We start from the raw sequence: 22,795 nt of genomic DNA, 5'->3' as shown, positions 1-22,795 counted from the left end.
CGGGCTGGCAGGAATTGTGGGTGGGGGGAGTGCATGTACAGTTCTCTTTCCACCTTCAATACCACGACTTAGGTGCCCTTGAGCAAGGCACTGAACCCCCAACTGCTCCCTGGGCGCCGCAGCATAAATGGCTGCCCACTGCTCCGGGTGTGTGCTCACAGTGTGTGTGTGTGTGTTCACTGCTCTGTGTGTGTGCATTTCGGATGGGTTAAATGCAGAGCACAAATTCTGAGTATGGGTCACCATACTTGGCTGAAAGTCACTTCACTTTTCACTTTCACTTTTTTCACTTATGTAACAGCAGGTGTCAGTAAAGACATTAAATCGCTTTGTGTAACTATTTTACATGTGAACGTGTATTTCTATATTTAATAAGTTGATGTTTTTAATATTAAGAAAATATGTCGTTCTTTGTAGTTAAAAAAGGTGGAAAATAAAGAATAACTAGTATTTTATGAAGAAAATGTAAGTGGTGCGTGCCGGTGCACAACTTGTCATGCTTAATGCTTTACTAAAGCCAGCGTTACTAACAAAAGTCTATTAATAATATAACGTCATAAAATGTATGTGTTTCAGTTATTTCCTACATAAGCATAATTTCTCTGTCATAATCTATTCTGGACTTTTTCTGGACGTTTGGTGACAGTGCGTCAGCTGGCCGCTGTGTGGCGCTGTTCCCGGATCATACTCAAACACATCGGTGATATGGCAGCCGGGAAACACACAGCCATTTTATAATCCGCAGCCTGTCTGTTAAATTTGCAGTCTAAACGGATTTGTTCCATCTTTTAATAATGGGTCAGTGTGGGATTACGTCGTCTAAGACCGTTTTGGTGTTCCTGAACCTGATATTTTGGGTAAGTTGGAGAGGTTTGGGGCTGAATTTGGGAGTGCGTCAGTGTTGTCAGATGGACACAGTCAGGTGTCGAGCAGCTGCATTAATACACACACTCCTTTACATCACTAATACGTTTTCAAAACCTGTTAAATACGTGCATGTTTTGCTATATTTGATATGCCGTTTGTGTTTATGTTGCATTATTTAAAAAATGTTCGTTGCTATGTATTGCATTGTTTGTTTACATATTCCTCACGGTCTCAAAACTACTACACTGATCACTTTAATGCCTAAAAACAGTGACAGTATAAGATCAGTGTTATTTATATGTCTTGGATACTTTAATGTGCGTGACTTGGCAAGTCGGCTTCATTGTTTCCTTCAGCCCCAGAGCAGGTTTAGTTGTCTGGCAGCTTTCGGAAACTCTGTCATCTTTTGGATGCAGTCCTGAAGGATGTGGCCATTAAAGGCTAATAGCACTTTCCTCAAACGATTTCACTCATCACACGACAAAAAAGCACTGAGAGAGAGAGAAACGGTTCACAATGATTTTGCTTTAAGATCAAATACAAATTTCATTTCGATAAATGAAAAATCGACTTTGATTTTCTTTAACTTTCTTTTAATGTTTTGATACAGTACATTTCGAGTTTATAATAGTAGTTGTAACAATAACAATAAAGGTTTGTTATACACTGCCCAATATCCAGTCAAAATAAGAATTACAAAAAAAGATTTATGGATGTGTTAATAATAAAATCCTTGCTAACTTAAACTAAACATAATTATTTTGATGTTATAGGTGTTATAAACTTTAATATTAAGAATCCATAGCTTTAAAAGTAAATATAGTTTTGGTCAATGTCAAATCATAGTTGAGATATTAATGTTAATTTAGACATCACAACGTTATAATGTACAATATAAAACTAAATATTCAATACATAATTCACTTTTAGGATTTCAACAAAATAAAAAAATCGCTGTTTTAGATTTAAATGAAATAAAAATCAATAATATTGGCCAATAAACTGTGTGTGTGTGTATAATACGAGAAATTTGTCTTCTCTCATTGTATGCATCCTTTGTCAAGAGGACGTTTTAGGGATTTCAGAGTTTTATATATATATATAACCCGTAGATTGTGATATTGTGCTCATTGGGTTTGGCTGAACTGGGGCAATGAAGGCAAAGTTTCAAGACCTAAACTGAGCCGTCGTATCTGTAGAAACACTACTCCATCTATCAACTGGATTTCCTTGTCTTTGTTTGTTTGATCAATCTCTTTAATCTGTGGCTGAATGAAGTTTAAAGTCTCCACCTGACAGATAGAGGTAGTAGTATGACACTATCCTGTTCTTTTTTTAGGAATCCGGCTGCTTTATTAAATCTGTTCATATCACGAGAGCCTGAGAGCTGTGCTTTACTGATTTGTAGGGGGCTTTATGGTGCAATTGTAAATGGGGACGACTAAAACCCTATCAAACAAGATTTTTCCAAAATGCCTGGAGTTCCATTTGTCTATTTATTTATTTATCCTGCCTTGTTCCCTTATAGCATGATAATTATGCACATTTCTGTGTGTTGAGCTTTAATTTTGGCTAATGGTTTTCTTGTTGGTCAGCGTTCCCTATCATCCTTACCTTTTTAAAGTCAAAGTGACCTCAAGTTGTGTTTGATTCCAGATTCTTATCCTTAGTTGCCTTTATCGTAAATTATTCATTTGATTGTCTTTATTTGAAGATGATGGCATTAAATCAATCCAATAACTGATTTTACGGTCGCATTTAACTCATGATGAGACTGACTTTTGGCATGAATTCACATCTTATCCGCTTTCATCTAACTAACCCTTCTTTCTTATCTCCTTTTAGGCTGCTGCTGGCATTCTGTGCTATGTTGGAGCCTACGTGTTCATCACGTATGATGACTATGACCATTTCTTTGAGGATGTGTACACCCTGATCCCAGCCGTTGTTATTATCGCAGTCGGAGCGCTGTTGTTCATTATTGGACTCATTGGATGCTGCGCCACTATTCGAGAGAGCCGCTGCGGTCTTGCCACGGTTAGTGAACTGTTAAGTTTATAGCACTGCCTTATAGTGTTTCCCATAAATGAATGCTTTTATTCAGCAAGGATGCATTGAAATGAATCAAAAGTGACAGTAGAGACATTAATAATGTTACAATTTAAATGGAAAAAAGTATCATGGTTTGCTCAAGAATATTAAGCAGCACAACTATTTTTAGCATTGAAAATAAACAAGTTGAGGCGATAAATAAATGGAAATAGATAGTTTATGATTGTATATATATCTTGCTCTGCTGTAACCAAATTTTCTTGCATCTCTCTTTTACAGTTTGTCATCATTCTTATGCTGGTATTTGTGACTGAGGTGGTTGTGGTGGTTCTCGGCTATATTTACAGAGCAAAGGTGAGTCCAGCATTAAAATGAAGTCAATTTTTGTAGTAGGGCTGGTCTGAATGTCATTTTTTGAGCTTCGAAGCTTTGGTAGTAATCAACACACTTTGTGAGCCCTTTCAGTTGTGTGCAGAGGTGAACGAGGAAACGTAATACCAGCTTCGTATTGTACTGTGCTGCTGTATAGCAATGCTGTCTCCTCCTATATGAAGAATGGATTTTGTGAAAGGTGGACTTCAGGGACAGGAATTAATGGGGGGCAAAATGTATAAAATTTCCACTTAAAATTCACAATCTTGACCAAAAGTGTTCCTTTATGAGTTATATTATTATATAGTTAAACAGTATTACACAAGCGGGGGCACTTTGCTTTCATATATATATATATATATATATATCGGTACAATTGCAAATGTGACATTGATTTTATTATTCAAAGTTAATATTAAGTGAATAAAATTTTATTAGACACAGCATTGTCTGTTTTTGCTATATTTCATGAATAAAAAGTAAGCTACAGCAGAACCGTTGCTTGGTGTTTGGTTCCTTAATAAATTCAGAAATCAGTTCAGGGAACAATTCAGTGACCTGGTCATAAAGTGCTAAATCCTTCCTTCCTTCCTTCCTTCCTTCCTTCCTTCCTTCCTTCCTTCCTGCCTTCCTGCCTTCCTGCCTTCCTCTCTTCCTGCCTGGATGAGCTGTTTGAATGAATGACTCGCATATTATGACAGTGACTTTCCACTGTGATTTTTAGTTTCATTTTTATATATTTGATTTTATATTATTTTATAAGGTTTGAAAAAAATTGCCCTTATAAAGAAAAAAAAATCTTCTTGATATCAATTAAAGGGGGTAGGTACTGACTTCTAATGGAAGGGTAATTTGTGTCTCTGGTGGATGTGTTTGTAGGTGGAAGACGAGGTCAATCATTCCATCCAGAAAGTGTATGATGAATACAACGGCACCAACACGGATGCTCCCAGCCGTGCTATTGACTATGTTCAGAGACAGGTGAGCCTGCTTAATGAGACGTACAGAACGTTCTGTTATTGTATTGTTAATAAATTGATTCCAACCCTAATGAAATCACTATAATGTCTATGTCACAACTTGAAGCTCCATTGCTGCGGCATCACTAACTACTCAGACTGGAAGAACACGCGTTGGTTTAAGGAGTCTAGAAACAACAGTGTGCCACTGAGCTGCTGCAAACCCAACGTGAACAACTGCACCGGCTCCCTCTCCCGCCCCAGAGACCTCTATCCTGAGGTGAGAGATGTGCTTGTGTCTGTGAGTGTAGATGATGAAGACGAGGAAGTCTGCGTGTGATGTTAATGCATTTATTAAATCATCTTAGGGATGTGAAGCCCTGGTGGTGAAGAAACTGAAAGAGATTATGATGTACGTCATCTGGGCCGCTCTGACGTTTGCTGCAATTCAGGTATGCGATGCAGATTTTTTTCATCTGACGGATTAATTTTCTCCCAATTTTTTTTCTTTTCTTTTTACATCTTTTAGTCTTGAAAATGCAAAAATCAAGATTTCTCAAACGGGGGTTCTTGAGTTGAGGAGAAAATAAGTATACTGTATGTGAAATTAAAATCAATAAATGGTGCTGTGTGATAAACGCGATATAGCTTTTAAAGGCTGTGATTTAGTGAAACACAGTATAGTCTGATGCACTGTGTCTCAGTGCTTCTCGGTTTACAGTAAATTCAGCCGACTTCATCTCAGCATGTGCTATTTAACATGCATTTGGGAATGCAATGTGTGCTAGATTTAATTTATTTGACATTTGCATAAATATTTACTATATTTTAGTGATCAGAAGGTTACAGAATTTTATATTGCACCAATATAAATGCTTGAGAGTTTGAATGTTTAAAGGTGAAGAATTTTAGACATAAAAAATAAGGTAGAATTTTATAATTTCGAGTTTTAATCACACTTCGTTTTTTCCTCCAGATGCTGGGAATGCTGTGTGCTTGTGTGGTGCTGTGTCGCGGTTGCCGAGACCCGGCCTACGAGCTCCTCATCACCGGAGGGACATATGCATGAAAGAACCTAGCAGACAGACTTTCTCTTTTCATTCACAAACACACACACACACTGGGCTCAGGTGGAATGCTGGATATGCCCTAATTTATCTCTTTCTACACACCTTACACAGGGTTTGCTCACACGTTGCACTGGTGGTGGGTAAAACAAAGTGCATACTATTTATTTATACAGTATATGTCACTGAAAACGACTGCATTTTAATTTAAACTTTTGTTTATCTCAAAGGCGTCCTGCCAGACTGCAAAATGGCAAAGAGCCAGATTTTAATCCCGCTGAGAGGACTTTAAAATGCTCAAGAAAAGTTAACATTTTCTCTTCCTTGTCGCTGTTATATGGAGAGGAAGATGCAGTTATTGTATGGAATAATATGTGGAATGTATGCTTTCCTCATTTGTTAGTTTGCACTATGTGTATGGTTTAGTTATATATATTACAAATACCATGATAGTAAATGGTTGGGATGGGGAAGTGCTTTGATACGAGAGAATCGACTCGTGGTACGGCTGTCTCAGATGTCACCCATCACCAGTCCACCGCTCAGCGACAGTGGCAGTGTGAGAGACAGGTCTGGATTGACCACACAAGATTGCTTGGCATTGTGGGTCTAATCGTACAGCCAAATGTTCAAAATGGGATTCACACACTCAGTGGATTTACATCGGTTTGCATGCAATGTGAAAAAGTTTGGGGGATGCTCTAGATGCGCTACCTATCATTTACTGAACTTGTTTTTTTTTTTTTTTCATTGCTTACAGCGTGAATATTACTAGTCTAATAATAGATACAAGTTTAAGTTAGTTTGGATAATGTAGGTATGTTGAACAGGGTCAACAGTGTATTATTTTAAATGAATGTACATAGGGAGGAAACATGGTGAAATAAGATTGTAATATCGATCGTAAAATAAATGTTTCATAAGTTGACACCTGTTGTTGTTTCATTTAATTGGTGTGAATAATTTAGCCTAATATGCTCGCCAAGGCTGCATCTTTTTGAACACCGTAATATTGAAATATTACAGTTTGGAATAACTGTCATTTTCAGTATATTTTCATGTCATTTATTACTGTGATGATAAAAATACAATTTTAGCAGCCATTACTCAATGATCCTTCAGAAATCAATCTAATGTGCTGATCTGACGATGCTTAAGACACTTCAGAAAGCAGTTGTGCTATATTTTTGTGGAAACCAAGAAGCTTTTTTTATTAAAAAAGTTTTTTTTGTGACATCATAAATTTCTTTACCATCACTTTTGATCAATATAATGCATCCTTGAAAAAAAAAAAAAAAACCTTGGAACAGTAGTGTATGTAATATATAATATTAAAAATCACCTCAGTTTACATAACTTTAATCTTGGAAGACTATATAGTAAAATGCTCATTCATTACATCACACCCCATTGTTGTTGACAGGCTTACGAACAACATTACCTTCTGATTCTTTGTCAACTACAAAAGTCCTCTTTTTTCATTTTTTTTTTCCTCTCTGAAGCTATGTAATGTAACTTATATCATTCATGACCGTTTTCCCACTCTTGAGCTATTCCATAGTGCACAAGGCACACAAAACACATCACAGATGTTGAAAGCTGCCTTGTCTGGGGTCTTTCTTCTGTCAGGCGACCTAAACACCTGATAGCATAGAACAGGGTCAAAGCTCAGTCCTTTCCCAGGGAGGGGGATGTGTCCCATCTGCTTGCTGAGTTGGTCATGCTAAGCAGCATACCATCACACATTATCTAGAGGGGGATGTTACATCACTGTGTTCTTGGATCCTTTTAATAACAGCACAACACCTGCAAGATCTAATGACAAGTTATTAATAGTAGACAGTTGAAATGCAATTAAATGCAGCTGTCATGTGGGTTTCCCCTCTATCATACTTACTGGAACTGAACAGATGCTGAAAGTGCTGAAATAAGATCTGTGCAAAAGAGCAATGTGAAACCTTTTAACCAGATACCGGATAAAGAATTAGCATGGTTTTGTGAACTGAAAGAAAATTCTTATAAAGAAAGTTACTATACTACCAACCTGCGATTGAATATAACATCCCGATTCTGAGTTTATATCTTGCAGTTCTAGGTTTATATAAATTAAAACTGATTTAGAATTGTGAGCTATGAACTGGCACTTGCAATTGTAAAAAAAAACTAAAATGCGAGATGAATAAAACCATTATGAGGGATCAAAGGAATAACGAAAGGTTAACTCTAAATCGCAAGGGGAAAAAAAGCTGAGTTTATATTCTGAGGAAAAATATCAGAAATTGCAAGAAAAAAGAAATTCCATGATCGGGAATGGGCCTCTATAGAAGTCTGTAGTAACAGCTGCTGAGGATTCAGCTTTGCCATCACAGGACTAAAATGCTGTTTAAAATATATTAGAATTTAAAACTATTCTAATATTTTTAGGACTATAAGAATGGTCTATTTTTAATTGTAACAATGCACAATATTAGACTGAAATTTTGATCAAATACATACAGCTGAGACTTTCAACATCTTTTACAAAATCATACAGGTTTCAAGCTATCGCATAAAAGTGTATTTTAAGCTTCAAAATTTAACTGACAGTGTTTTCTAAACATTTATGTGGAGCAATAGCCTAGGATTCCATTCAAATATGATAGAAAAAGACCAATACTGTGATTGAGAAATGCATGAAGTTTATGGATTGGTCCCTTGGCCTTTTGGAAACTTGAAACACGAAGACAAAGACAAAGAAGGTCATTGTGGTCATCAAACTTAAAAATGGTTGTGCCAGGTTAGTTTCTCTTAACCAACCGCATTTCAGTGCTCTTGAAAAACAACCACAGTGTTCAAGTCATTATCCAACTTACATTCAGTCAACGGCAACATAATGCAATGATAATTACACAGCTTTTATTTTATGCAATACAAGTGATAAATGCAGAATGCTGAACCTACGGCTCTATTGTAGATGATATAATATTTACACTGATTAACATTCCAAAAAGTAAACAGAGATGACATTTTGTACTCCGTTTAAATATCTATGTACACTCATATCTGTTTAGGCTGTGCATTGACATCGAGTAAACTAAATCATGGCAAGTCCGTAGTGGCTACTCATCGTCTGTTATAAATTCATATGTTTTTCACTCACAATAAATAAATGTTTTTAATAAATATAAATCTCTATCTCAACAATTACGATAATCACGTATAATTAACAGTTTTTGATTCATTTACTACGTTCCATACAGATTTTCAGGATGGATGTGCTACTGCTTAAATGCATTTAAGCAACCAAATCTTTTGTAGGGAGTGCCCTTAATAACTCTGTTATTAAAGAGCGCGTTTAAGGACATGGAGAGACTTTGAAGTTTGTGCTAGACTCTTGATTCATATCTTGGCCAAGTAGGAGCCTGGCACCAGCCCCGTCTGGCCATCTCTGTCCACCGTCCACCAGCCGTCTCCTCCCTGTTCCACCACGAGCAGCACTTCCCCCGCAGAGATGGAGAGCTCATCAGCGCCCTGCACACACAACAGTCTCTCATCAGACTGCATTAAACATTGACGCAACATCCTAAAAAGACTCATTTACATTTTTCTGCGCTTCGTTAACAGCCACAGTCAAAACCAAATGCATTTTTGAAACAATTTTTGAATAAACATAGAAATGTTAAAACGGACTTGTACTTTGGTGGCAAACTTTCTTAAAAATACAGTTAGAAATTTGGCCTTTAAAATATTCTGTATGTGCATCTTTAAAGTTATAGTCCATAGTGAATGCATATTCTAAGCATTCTCCTGTGAAGTCATTTTTATCATTTTCAGTTCTTTTTTTTGTGTGGATTTTTTGATTTGATGAAACTGTTGTACCTGAGCCACATAGTCATACTGAGCCTGGAATGTGCCGCTTTGAGAGCCAGCACTGTCTGCAGTCGCCTGTGGAAATCCAGGAATGGAGGCATACACTCCATCTGCAGTGTCAGCTGAAAAAAGCGAAAAAGAAAATAGACCAATGATATAATATATACTGTATAATATAGATTATTGCTGTCAAATGATTGATCGCAAAAATAATTTTGTTTACACACACATGCACATATAAACATATATAAATATTTATTATATAAATATTTTGTGTATAAATGTAACATTTTTCTTAAATATGTTACCTTTATACACAAAATATTTATATAATAAATATTTATATATAATATCAATTATATTAATGTAAATATATACATGGAAATACTTATAAATACTTATAAAAAAATATATACTGTATGTGTTTATTTATATATAGATAATAATATACACAGAACACATATTTTGGATGTGATTGGATGCAATTTGTGGGGAAGTCGTGGCCTAGTGGTTAGAGAGCATGACTCCTAACCCTAGGGTTGTGGTTTCTAGTCTCAGGTCGACAATACCACGACTGAGGTGCTCTTGAGCAAGGCACCGAACCCCCAACTGCTCCCAGGGTCCTGCAGCATAAATGGCTGCCCACTGCTCTGTGTGTGTGTGTTCACAGTGTGTGTGTGTGTGTGTTCACCGCTCTGTGTGCACTTTGGATGGATTAAATGCAGAGCATGAATTCTGAGTATGGGTCTACTCTACATACTTGGCTGTGTCATGTCACTTAAATCACAATTAATCATTTGACAGCACTAATATATATATATATATATATATATATATATATATATATATATATATATATATTCATTCATCTAAACCTAAACTTAAAAAATTTGAAATACAATAAAGGAAAAAAGATAATGACTAAAACTAAAACTGCAAAAAAAAAGCACTAAATACAAATATTTGGTCATTTATTATTATCTTTTATCTTAATTTTAACATTTACTATTTCATCATTTTAAAACAAAACTGTGAACTAACTATGAACTAACAATAAACAGTTGTATTTTTATTAAGATACTGTAAGAAATTAATTGCTCCGTTCATTTCAACACATTTAAAGGGAGCTTATTGTAAAATGTTACCAAAAAAAAAAACTCATTTAAAAAAAAGCAGATAATAACATTACTAAAACAAAAATGACGGAAAACTGAAAATATAAAAATAAGAACTAATTCAAAAAATGTAAATACTTTAATAGTATATAAATGATTTGCAAATAACACTAGTACTCAAATATGTTTTTGTTATTTTTAAGTGGTTACACAAGAGAAAATATGTATATACATATTGAATTAGTATGTATATATGTACATATTGAACCTACACAAAACCATTTAATGAAGTTAAAGAGTGGCTGAAGTGCCCTCTGGTGGTGGCACATATAACATACATTGTACAACAAAAACAATGGTGCCAACTGTTAGATGGCTAGAATTACAAATTTCATTGTGCAATTTGGGGGAAAAAAAGAGGACAGAGGGAAAGAAAATAAGAGGTGTGAGTGAAAATTGTTCATTATTGTAATAGGTACCTGATTGAGGTGCTGATGGCTGAACACATTCATTGTTATTAGTCCTGGAGCCAACGGCATGATTGCCTTGCAAGAGATTTGAAAACCTTTCAAAAAGGAAATAAATTACTGCATAAAAAATGTGGGGAAAAACTGCATTAAAAGACATTTTAGACATTTAACGTGAGGTCACAAGTCATCTTGATAAGAAATGTTTTCTAGATAAAGGAGAGATTCAGATAATGTATTCACTGATAACCACTAGCCCATTAAACAACTGGTTTTCTCACTACTGTATCACAGCTCAGCCTGCACGTCTGTTTGTGTGATACATCTCTGCTAGCAGCTTTAAGACTAATGCACCAGTATCTCTGATAGAAAGCATGTTTAAAAAATGGCAGTATGGCTTACTGTATTGTCAGCATGGCAAATTTTTAACAGTCTTACAGATGAACATACAGACCCAGCAGTGGAAAACACACCTCTTTATCACACCTCCTCCAAAGCGTGCGATGCCATTGCTGTCTGTTGTTGGCTCTCTTTCATAATAGTTTTCAAACACAATGGGCGCTGCGGACACAGACAGAAAGTTTAAGACACAGCAGCACGTTTCTCGAACTACATCCTCATCATCATCACATGATATGGTTATTGAACTACACCACCTCATGACGCCAATTAGTGATTTTTGACAAATTAAAAGTGTATTATGAAAACAATCTAGAAAAGCACTGACCTGCTGGAGTGGTGCCAGTGCTTTTCGTCTTGATGAAACTGTTGATGTCTTCCGTGATGTCACACAGTTCTAGCACACTCCTCACCTCCTCATAACACTGCATAAAAATAAGCAGTAATTTCAGAATATGGCCAGTGCTTTTTTTTCACAGTTAATACCAACATGTAAATTTCCACAAAATGTACTGGTATAAAAAATACAATAAAAATGTAGAGCCTGAATGCAGTCGCTTTGGATAAAAGTTTCTGCTAAATGCATGAATATAAATGTATGTTGAGTTGCCACAGTTAAATAGATCTGATCTGATCATCTGATTCATCACAGTACATTACGAAAATTTATTTGTATTACAACTTCTCTAAAAATTGTGTTTTAATATGCAAATCAGGCTCTCATTTGCATACATTTCCAAAACAGGTTCAAAATTCTTGTTGACATACTATATTAGAGTAAAAGGTGTTAATGTTGAATATTTTGAATAGAAAAATGCATCTTAACATCTTTTTAGGATTTTTTTTTTTTAATCAGGACAATTATAATATGTAAAAATCTTCAAAATATAGATCAGTGTTATTTTAGAATAATTGAAATACTAATATAGTTAAATATTATATTATAGTGAACTATTATAGTTTATTTGCAGTTTGAGTTTTATTTTTTATATTCCGTTTTCATATTTAGTTATAGTCACTTCGTTGTTTTTTTATATATACATATGTCTAGGTCTATTATTATTTCAGGTTTACTTTTAGTTATTTTAGTCCAAGTTACGCTAAATAAAAATAAGCAAATGTTGCTCGCTGAAATGACGTTTATAAAATGTCTTTTATATATATAAAATATTTATAATTAATTTTATTATATACATAAAATGTATATAGAAAAATATATAAAACTAGAAAGTTTGGAGCTACTCATTTCTGGTATTAGAGTGACATAAAAAAAAAATTTTTTTATATCAAACAGCCTTTATGAATATATTTTGTAGAATGAAATCTACAGATGCTAATAGATAACACATCATAAAATAAACACTTAAATGTGTTAAATGTGAAAAAAAAATTGTTTCACTAGTCTGAAAGATGACATGTTAAGACAGAAAAGTAAAATCTCACAACTGACCAGTGCATGAAAAAAAAATGGTTCTGCCTTTAAAAAAATGCAGAATTTCCTTATTTACACTCTATGCAATGTTATCTGCTGTAACTATTATCAGTGTGATGTATAAAAAGCTTCATGAAGTAATACTGACCTCATCATCTTTGACACATTGCATGGAAAAGTGATTACAGTGGACCCAAATAGCATTTCTCAAAATATTAATGCGATCATCTTCCTGCTGCTGGAAAACCTGGAGAAATTCACAGAATTCAGAAAATAATTATTAATGCTTGATAATGGACAAACACAGAAGGAAGTCAGCAGAATGACACAGGCTGAGCTCACTCACCATACAAGGCATTAAATACAGTAGATGGGGATTTAGTCAAGTCTTTGTCATACTGTTAGTGACACATAAGATGATCAGAATTGATGTTATAGATGTTCTTGTGGAAAAAAAAAAGTTTTTTTTTTGCAGTTGATTTTAGTGTATGTGGTTTGTGGGACATAGTGGGTAAGACCGAGAATAGGGAAGTTCATTTTTAGTGTTTTCTATGTGATTCACAGCTTCAGCAGAAAGATAGAGCTATTTGTGAAGGCCAGCTAACAGATAGTTGAGTGTTTTTATACCTCACATGTGCACTCATGCGTGATCTCCCATTCCTGACGAATCTTATCCAGCTGCTCTATGTTTGCCATGTACTGTTTCTCTGTGAAACGGGAACAAACATCAGCCTTGTAGCATTCGCAGGATTTAGTATCTTGTTTGGAACTATTTGAATTGTGCATCCTCATCCTTACCAACATCACTGTTGTTTTTCTTTTTTCTTTTTTGGTTTGGATGTACTGATAGCAAATCTTTGCATTGCAACCAAGAAGTGTGAAAACAAAGCATATTTTTTTTATTCTCACCTGCATCCGTTGCTGCATCCCTGCACTGTTTTGCTTTATTTTGTGTCTGTTGTGGCATAGAGCACAAAATAGACTGAAATACATCTGTGATCTCAAAAAGTATTCAGTGGCTCATTCCAGGTCAAATCTCAGAAACCTCGCTCAGTGTTTTAACCTTGAAAATTATTTTTCCTGAAGGAAGACAAATCTAAATAGTGATGAAAGCCAAAATATTAAATGTCATGGATGAATATTTACAGAGTAATCCAGTATTTTACAAAATAACAGGGGAAAAAATGACCATAGAAAGCTGGCAGCATAACCATCCTTTTATTTTAACACAGAGATTGGTAGGTCTTTTTAATTTAATTATTTTTTTTCAAAGTCTGCATGCGTGTAACATCTTAATATCCTTTTAGATTTCTGTTAACATCAAACTTTTCTTTTTGATATCTTAAAGGGGTGGTTGATTGCGATTTAACTTTTTTTTACGTTAGTGTGTAATGTTGCTATTTGAGCATAAACAACATCTGCAAAGTTATGAAGCTGAAAGTTCAATGCAAACTGAGATATCGTCTTTTAAAATTCTGGCAGTTTAATGCCTACAAAAACGTCTGGTATAGGGACTACAACAAGTTAACTTCCCGGGTTGGTGACATCACAAACCCAGATCAACTCTGCCCTCGGGAAAAGGCAGCAAAGGGGGTGAGGCCATGCTGCGCTGCTTTAGAGAAGAGGAAGAGAAAACTAGGTGCATGTAAAAATATGTTCATATATGAATAGCATAGCATTTATAATACATTTACATTTAATCATTTAGCAGATGCTTTTATCCAAAGCCAAATAACAGGGTATCTAAGAGTATGAGACAACAACAAACCAAAACAACACAGGCCTTCCATTAAAAGCTTTGCTTGCACAGGTTCTGCACGATTCTCTTCAATAATATCCTCTGCTTCTCAATCGGGCTCAAGTTGATAAGCGATATTAACAACGCTGTTGTTTACAATACAACCGGAGCACATGCGCTGAGGTGAGGGGCAGGGCGTTTAGACGTGCACTAGAGGCACAACACAACACACAACACACTGGGCTAGTTAACCAATCAGAGCCCATTTCCTATTTGTGAGGGAGGGGTTTCAAAAAATAAGCAAATGATCAGCCCGTTTCTCACAGAAGGGACAGAGCAGTTTGGAATAAAGGTAAACAAAAAAAAAAAAGAAAAAAAAAATGCTTTAACATTATAGACTGCACCCCATAAACACAATCAAGCCTAGAAAAACAACACTAAACGACCGCTTTAATTTTTAAGGCCCTATATGGTTCAATTCCAAAGCTGATACTTGACATCATTTCTCCTTCCCGTAATCTGGCTCTGGATCTCAGGTGAATTTTGGCTCTTTGACCCTCTCCTCTACAAGCCAGTGCACAACTCAGTAAATATTCATCCGTGACCTATCATATTTTTGCATTCTTCTTTATTTATTTTTAAATTTAATCATTTTGCAGATGCTTTTATCCAAAGTGACTTACAAATGAGAACAATAGAAGCAATCAGACCAACGAGAGAACAACAACATTTATGTATTTCTTCAAAATGAAAATATATATTTTTAGGCAGGCATGTCATTGAGTTAACACAGAATGACCCCAGTTAAACTGTTAATTAAAAAAGACATGGCATCAAACTAGAGCAGTAGCATTTTTACCAAAATTTCAAATGTAAAAAATCATAAATTAAGTAGATTCATACTACCGTTCAAAATTTTGGGGTCAGTATGATTTTGTTTTTTTGAAACAAGTCTCTTAGACTCACCAAGGCTGCATTTACTTTATCAAAAATGCAAAAAATTGCTATAAGTAAAAGTCAATTTTAAGGTTTTAAATGTTTCATATATTTAAGTTGGTTTGAAAAAGCCAACTTATTGAAATCCTATTTAAACAACTACTTCTTCTGAGACCAAATTTTAAAATGTATCTCCTCCTAGACTTTTAAAGCTAGAACCACTAAACTGTCAAAACCACCTAAAATCCCATGTGCTTTTATTGGGGGGGGGGGGGGGGGGTACTTTTATACAGTTAGACTCATGATGTATTTAAGCTGTCTACTGCCATAGCAAAGCTTAACAACTCCCTTCTGGAAATACAGCTGAAACCAGCCTAAGTTGATTGGCTGCTTTGGCTGGTCTCCCAGCCGGTTTTTAAGTGGTTTTGGCCACTGTTTTAACAGGTCACGCTGGTTTTAGCTGTTTTTTTTTTTTTTACTGAATCAACTGGTTTTAGCTGTATTAGCATAGAAACATGCCAACAACATGCTAGTAACTTGCTAATCATGCTAGCAACATGCTAGTCTTTTGCTAATCATGCTTGAAATATGATAGCAGCATCCTAGTTACATGCTAATCATGCTAATGACATGCTAGTAACTTTGGTAATCATGCTAGCAACATGCTAATCACTTGCTAATAATGCTAACAACATGTCAGTTACTTGCTAATCATGCTAGCAAAATGCTACTAACTTACTAATCATGTTAACAACCTGCTAGAAACAAACAACATGCGAGTTACTTTTTAAATCAAACCAACAAAATTCTAGTCACTTGCTAATCATATAGCAAAATGCTAGTCACTTGTTTATGCTAACAACATGCTAGTCACTTGTTAATCATGTTAACAACATGCTAACGACATGCTAGTCACTTGTAATGATGTTAACAACATGCTAGTCACTTGTTTATGCTAACAACATGCTAGTCACTTGTTAATCATGCTAACAACATGCTAGTCATTTGTTAATAATGTTAGCAACATGTTAGAAACTTGTTAACGACATGCTAGTCCCTTGTTAATCATGCTAACACAACATGCTAATCATGCTGGAAACATGCTAGCAGCATGCTAGTAACTTGTTTATCATTCTTATGACATGCTCGTAACTTGGTAGTCATGCTACCAACATGCTAGTAACATACTAATCATGTAAGCAACATGCTAGAAACATGTAAACAAAATGCTAGTTACTTGTTAATCATGCTAAAGAAATGTTAGTCACTTGCTAATCATGTTAGCATCATGCTAGTCACTTGTTAATCATGCTAAAACATGCTAGTCACTTGCTAATCATGCTGGAAACATGCTATCGGCATTCTAGTAACTTGCTAATCATGTTGGAATCTTGCTAGCAACATGCTAGTCACTTGCTAATCATGCTAACAACATGTCAGTTACTTGTTTATCATGCTAGCAACATTCTAATAACTTACTAATCATGTAAGCAACATGTAAACGACATGCTAGTCGCTTGTTAATCATGCTAAAAACATGCTAGTCACTTGTTAATCATGCTAAAAACATGCTAGAAACTTGTAAAATGACATGTCACTTGTTAATCATGATAGAAACATGCTAGTCACTTGCTAATCATGCTGGAAACATGCTAGCGGCATGCTAGTAACTAGTTTATCATGCTAGTAACTTGGTAGTCATGCTAGCAACATACTAGTCACTTGCTAATCATGCTAACAACATGCTAGTGACATGCAAGTCACTTGTTAATCATGATAACAACTTGTTAGAAACATGTTAATGACATGCTAGTCACTTGTTAATCATGCTTACGGCATGCTAGTCACCTATGAAGATCTAAAAACAGATAAACTGTCCAAATTAGGGCATATATACTGAGGATTCTCATTAGAAACGAAAACAACTACTTCGGTCTTGTCTTCGTTTAGGAAGAGGAAATTTTGGCCGAGCCATGCTTTAACCTCCTCTAAGCATTGCTGAAGAGAGGTAATTGCTTCGGAATTGTTTCTTTTGATTGGTAGATAGATTTGAGTATAGTCTGCATAGAAATGAAAAGAGACACCATGTTTCCTAAAAATAGAGCCCAGAGGTAGCATATTGAGAGAAAATAGAGAAGGGGCTAAGATAGAGCCTTCTCTAGAGGGGAAGAGTTAAAATTACCCAGCTTCACTTAAAACTTTCTGTCAGACTATGGTAAGGTATGACAGAAACCAATTAAGAACTGTTAGCAGCAACACACTAGTTTATATTTTCTTATCTATTTATCTATCTGTCTATTTATCTATCTATTTTTCTGTTTCAAATTAGTTAAAACTGAAAACCCTAAAACTTCAAGCTTTTAAAACTATTTCAAACTTTCTGACTAGGCTTTTTTAAGCCAACTTAAAGTTTGCCTATATAGTTTATTCTTGTGTTGTAAAGATACATTTTCAGCAGTTTTTCTGTTTTTTTTTTTAACTGAACAGTTTTTCTGTTTTTCAATATTCTTTGAATATTCTTTCCTAGAAAGTTCAGAATAGCAAAATAGGCTTTATTTGTAATATAGATTTTGTTACATTGTGCTTCTGTGGTCATATTTGATCAATTTAATGCATCCTTGCTGAATAAAAGTATTTATTTCTGCCAAAAAATAAAAAAATATACATAAATATATAAACTCACTGACCACAAACAGACTTTGAATGGTAGTGTATGTTGTATACAATACTTTTTTGAAGACAACCACACAAATTCCACCCATAATAATCCACATTTTACCTTTTCAGATTGTTTAGGGGTTACAGTGGGTGTACTGTTGAGCTTTTCAGCAGCCAGTTCAGCTTCATCCGCCTCTTTACACCTCTGTTCATACGTCCTTTTAGACTGGGAAAAGCAGTAAGATACAGGGTTATGCCAGTGCTCAAGACGTGAGTGATGGTCAAATGAGCCACAAATCACTAAAAAATGTTTACTAAAATTTTAATTAATATGAAGGAAACTTCCCTCTTTCACGTGTTTGTTTCAGTTTAGTTCCTGTCTGTCCTCATTTGGTTATTTCCTGTTCTCAATAGTTAATCTTCGTTCATTTAGATCACCTGTATACCCCTCGTTATCTGCCCTATTTGAGTTCGAGCCCATTCTGTTCTCCCTTGTTATATTGTAATGGTCAAAGTGGTTTATGTTTATTAAAATACTTTTTGTCATGTGCATTTCCTAAAACCACATACCGCCTGACACCCTCATCTTTAAACTTGATTCTAACCTTAGTCTGCACTCTTATATCTTGAAAAGTCACCAAAGAAAAGTGAGATTAAATCTACCTTAATCTAATCTACCTGAAAATTATTACTTTTTGACTCGCTCACCCAAAGATAAACATATTCAAATCCAAATTAATGCATCCAAATGAATCAGCATCCAAAAACATGGGTGGTGAAACCCAACCACCCAACCAGTTTAACAGCTGTCTCATTTTTGCTTGTGAAAATTAACTGTTTTAAACAATGAACTTCAATTTAATTTTCATTATATTTACTATATACTTTCTAATTTAAAATATATTTCACTACAGGGACCGTCCCATTAACAACCAAGTGGTGGTAGCTCATGAACCATGCGTTCTGAGGTTTGGACAAACTTCCTGTAATTTAGTCATGATCATAACCCTCATCTCACCACAAATCACACAAATACCTTAACAGTTCCTGACTGAACCAATCGGATTCCCTTTCATGCTTTTGTTAATCAAATCAGAATGTTATACGATAATACTAAGCAACTTCGTCTTTAAATGTCAACTTGCCTCAGGAGTCCTAATGTGTGCATTTGCTTCTTAAATTTGTAAAAAGACACATAATTTCTTGACACTATAGCAGTCGTCTGTTGTCAGGAAAACGCAAACATATGAGGAAGAGAGAAAACCTAACATTGAGAAAACAGAGCCCATGTCAGTTGGAGTGAAAAGAAAGTTTGCGGGCTAGAAAGAAATATACTTCTAGAAGAGAAGTGAGACTTCCTGAGATGGCAGTTACAACATCTCAAAGGCCCATCCCCCCCTCCGGCCTGCACATTCGCTGCAGAGGTTAGCGTATGCACTGATGATTTAAATCACTCTCATTTCATCTTTCCTCTTCCTGATATTCTGCTTTCAGTCTCTATTAGGCAAATACAGGATGAACTGAGTAGCCTACAAAACTGAAGTGACTAATGCCAATAAAAAAATTAGACTTACCTCCATGGTTTTCTTATATAATGACACTTTGATCTTCTGAACCTTTTCCATGACCCCTTCAAACTGCAAAAAGTAAACACTTTTCAAGTCTTGTGCACCTTTTTTTAAAATAAGCATGGGTACATATGTGTCAAAGGTGGCAATGGGACAGTATAAAAGCTAAAAGGTACTAATATGCAAACTATTATGTATGTTTAAAGTAGCCTACTAATATGTAACTTGAAGGTACTAATATACCTTTTAGGGCTAAGTTCCAAAGAAGCCTTTAGCTTTTTTTTCTCAGAGTGTATCGAGAAGCATCTTAGTCTGAACACATACAGTACAGTACTTGACAAAGAATAACCAATGAGCATGTGGTTTGTGGTACTGCAAATTTAGATGAGTTAGAGCATCACACGCCATTTCACCTTTTTCCGCTGCTCCTTTTGTCGCTCTCTGAACTGCTCCATTCGTTTCGCCTCTTCTCGTAACATCCCAGAGAGCTGAATGTGCAAATTTCCAATGTTCTCCATTTCTAGGTGAGAAAACAGCATATCCATCAGCTATCTTGAAGGTATGGGGTTAGTTAGCAGATGTAACTGGTGCCGTTTATTTTTTAATAAAAATGTTTTATTCCATGTGACACTTGGCAAATGAAGCTCATCAACAAATTATGATTTACTTAAGTGTAAGTGTTACTTACGGGCTTTTAGCTGGTCAAACGATGCATTCAAAGTGCTACAAGACCAAAGCAATAATAATAAAACCAAATTTGATAGACTTATGCTCATAAACCTTTATTTGTATGCAAAGTATTAAAACCACAAGGCGAATAAATATATTTAATGATACATAAAATATTTTCTTACCCAATTTCACTTTGCCCTCCTGTCTTGCGTACAATAGTAATTAATTCCTTGCCGTACCTTTCCTCTGCCATCGCTCTAGAAGTCGAAAACTGCATTGTTATCTTATCCAAAATACATTAATGCATTTAGCAGATGGTTTTATCCAAAGCAACTTGTGTATTCAAGCTATACATTTTTTTTACCAGTATGTGTGTTCCCTGGGAATTTAACCCATGACCTTTTGCGCTGCTAATGCAACGCTCTACCAATTAGCCACAGGAACATACAGCACAATACTTTTAACCAATGCTAAACAGTGTTTCTTGTAGAAATAATTTTCGTTACCTCATTTTTAAGAGCTCCTCCACATCCTTGCAAGCCCGCCGCCCATCACATAGCTTCTGGATAAGGGTCTCGTACCCAGCGTTACTGGTGAATTCTGTGCCCTGGAACCAGAGGATTAGACTATATTTATCCAGTAACATAAACCCTAATAGGATTGTTTATTATAACATAATTAGTTTGAAAAAGAACAAAAGCGATTCCGTTTCGATATACTCTCTCTCTGTAGTATTTCTAGCATGTGAGGCCGTGAATCTCAGTTTTAATCCTGAATCCATGGGAATTTCTTTCTACTTGTTGTACTGTATTCATCAAAATTATTTGAATAAGTTGGAGTCTATGCAAAAAAAATAAAATAAAAAAATTGGTACCAGACTCTCTGAGCTGGTTAAACAGTTTAATCATTTACTGTGACCATTTACATGGACCGCTACGGAATATTAACATATATTAATGGAATATTAATAATATTAACATGTAATGCAACGGAAAACAGATCCCTCATTTATATTTACTTCATTTTCACATTTGCAGCAGAAAGGAAACAGTAGTACTATTTCTTTTTTCTTTTTTTACACAACTTAAGCATATATTTTACATGCACTAGCATGGTTTGACAGGCAAATCAACCCAGAAGTTGCTTTGTAGATAGATGCTCTGACAACTCAAGATCAAAGCTAAAAAAAGGATAGAGCGGGCACACAGTCAAACGCTCAACAGGAAGCCAACAGATCATCTCCATGACACAATATCAGGATGTATAAATATAAACACTAAACCCCCAAAGAGAAGTATTTTTTAAAGGCAGCCACAAAAAATCATATTCTTAAAAATCATTCTTAATTTGCGAGACCCTCAGTGTTTCATTGAATCATTTCGATGATTTCTATCTCAGTCCCTTACTGTCAGTACAAAACTAAACCAACATCGAACTAAAACGCATCAAATAAAAAAACAGAAACAATTGCAGATTATAGCAGAATTTCTTATTCGTGATACAAATGAACGAGAATGGCAGTGCACAAAAAAATACTTTAGATTTAATAAGTGGTCCAATTCCTTACTTTCTGTTCTTTTAAAGCGCACGGCAATGTGATGCTGGTGAATTATTGGAAGTTAGACTTTAATAATCTGTGCTGTCAATCATATGCAATACTGTTAACCTCAGGTATGTCAGCCCTAGCAGACAACAACGCTCAATCTAATGTCAAAGTAGCTCAACCTGTTTACTCACCCAAAAAGAATCTTTGAATTGTAGCGGTGTCATTTCAAATGCTGTTTAGGAATGTTGCAAGCACACAGAAGGAAACGAAATCGTAATGAAGAAAAAAGAAAGCAAGAACTGACAATACCATACGCAGGAAACCACTGTTTCACAGAACGTCCGTGGTGCTCAGGTTTGACTGAGATAAGGAAGCTCTCCCCCCATTGACCACAGAGAGCCTGCCCAACAGATAATACGCATACATTTGAATACTAGATAGGATGGAAAATCTCAAACAGTGGGCTTTTGTAAAATATAAAGAGTCAGTCTTTAGGTGTCGAAGAGGTTTTGAGCAAAGAAAGCCATAGGAATCTAAGCAGAGTTCAGATAAGTTGTTACTTCATATCTTCAGAAATAGCGAAGCAGGAGCAGTTAAATCAAGATACAGACCTATTGATTTGACTATCTATTGACTCCAAGCAACAGCACAGTAATTGAGAGTGATAACTACTGATTTTATATAGAGCAGCAAAAGTGCATCTTATACAGCTTAGTTCAAACAAAAGGCAATGTCACAATAGCTCAAGTCTATTTTACTGAATTATATTTGCTGAATGAAATCCATACCTTCTTGTTTACTAATTGTGTGATGCTGATTTTAAAAATTGCGCCCATTTTGCTCTAGCATGTCACACTTTCTCATAAAATATATACTTTAGATAGCATTTTTGCTTTCAACAACCATTTGTGAAATTTGACAACGTGAAGTAGTCTTGTGTTATCCTTTAATCACAAGAAAAACTGCCATTATACATGAATCATATCTTCCTCTGAGCCAGGTTACTACTGTTTGCCAATTTTTTACATGTATGAAGACATTTTTATGCCTAATTGTTATTTCAAGGATACAGTTGTGGCCAGTTTTTGAGTTTTACCA

At 35.3% G+C, this 22,795-nt stretch overlaps 2 protein-coding genes across 4 annotated transcripts; one reads left to right on the top strand and one right to left on the bottom strand.

Moving 5' to 3' along the window:
• The first annotated feature begins 683 nt into the window (after positions 1-683).
• On the top strand, positions 684-6,245 carry LOC132156067 (tetraspanin-3-like). The gene is made up of 7 exons (XM_059564902.1): positions 684-857; positions 2,713-2,904; positions 3,199-3,273; positions 4,171-4,272; positions 4,378-4,530; positions 4,619-4,702; positions 5,227-6,245. The coding sequence occupies exons 1-7, from the start codon at positions 795-797 to the stop codon at positions 5,317-5,319; spliced, it is 762 nt and encodes a 253-aa protein (XP_059420885.1). The 5' UTR covers positions 684-794; the 3' UTR covers positions 5,320-6,245.
• Positions 6,246-8,524: 2,279 nt separating this feature from the next.
• LOC132156065 (proline-serine-threonine phosphatase-interacting protein 1-like) lies at positions 8,525-22,795 on the bottom strand. Of its 3 annotated transcripts, none has more exons than XM_059564899.1 (15): positions 21,889-22,794; positions 20,658-20,758; positions 20,334-20,408; positions 20,168-20,202; positions 19,893-19,999; positions 19,486-19,548; positions 18,033-18,137; positions 13,489-13,534; positions 13,207-13,286; positions 12,728-12,826; positions 11,476-11,572; positions 11,222-11,309; positions 10,761-10,846; positions 9,176-9,288; positions 8,525-8,827 (listed from the first exon to the last, which is right to left on the bottom strand). In XM_059564899.1, the coding sequence occupies exons 1-15, from the start codon at positions 21,919-21,921 to the stop codon at positions 8,696-8,698; spliced, it is 1,260 nt and encodes a 419-aa protein (XP_059420882.1). In that variant the 5' UTR covers positions 21,922-22,794; the 3' UTR covers positions 8,525-8,695. The 3 variants fall into 3 exon arrangements, with proteins under 3 accessions (XP_059420882.1, XP_059420883.1, XP_059420881.1); XM_059564900.1 differs by having other exon boundaries at positions 21,719-22,793; XM_059564898.1 differs by having other exon boundaries at positions 20,658-22,795.

The sequence above is a fragment of the Carassius carassius genome, chromosome 13, assembly GCF_963082965.1.
Source record: "Carassius carassius chromosome 13, fCarCar2.1, whole genome shotgun sequence".
NCBI lineage: Eukaryota > Metazoa > Chordata > Actinopteri > Cypriniformes > Cyprinidae > Carassius > Carassius carassius.
This window is presented reverse-complemented; position numbering and strand designations above follow the sequence as displayed.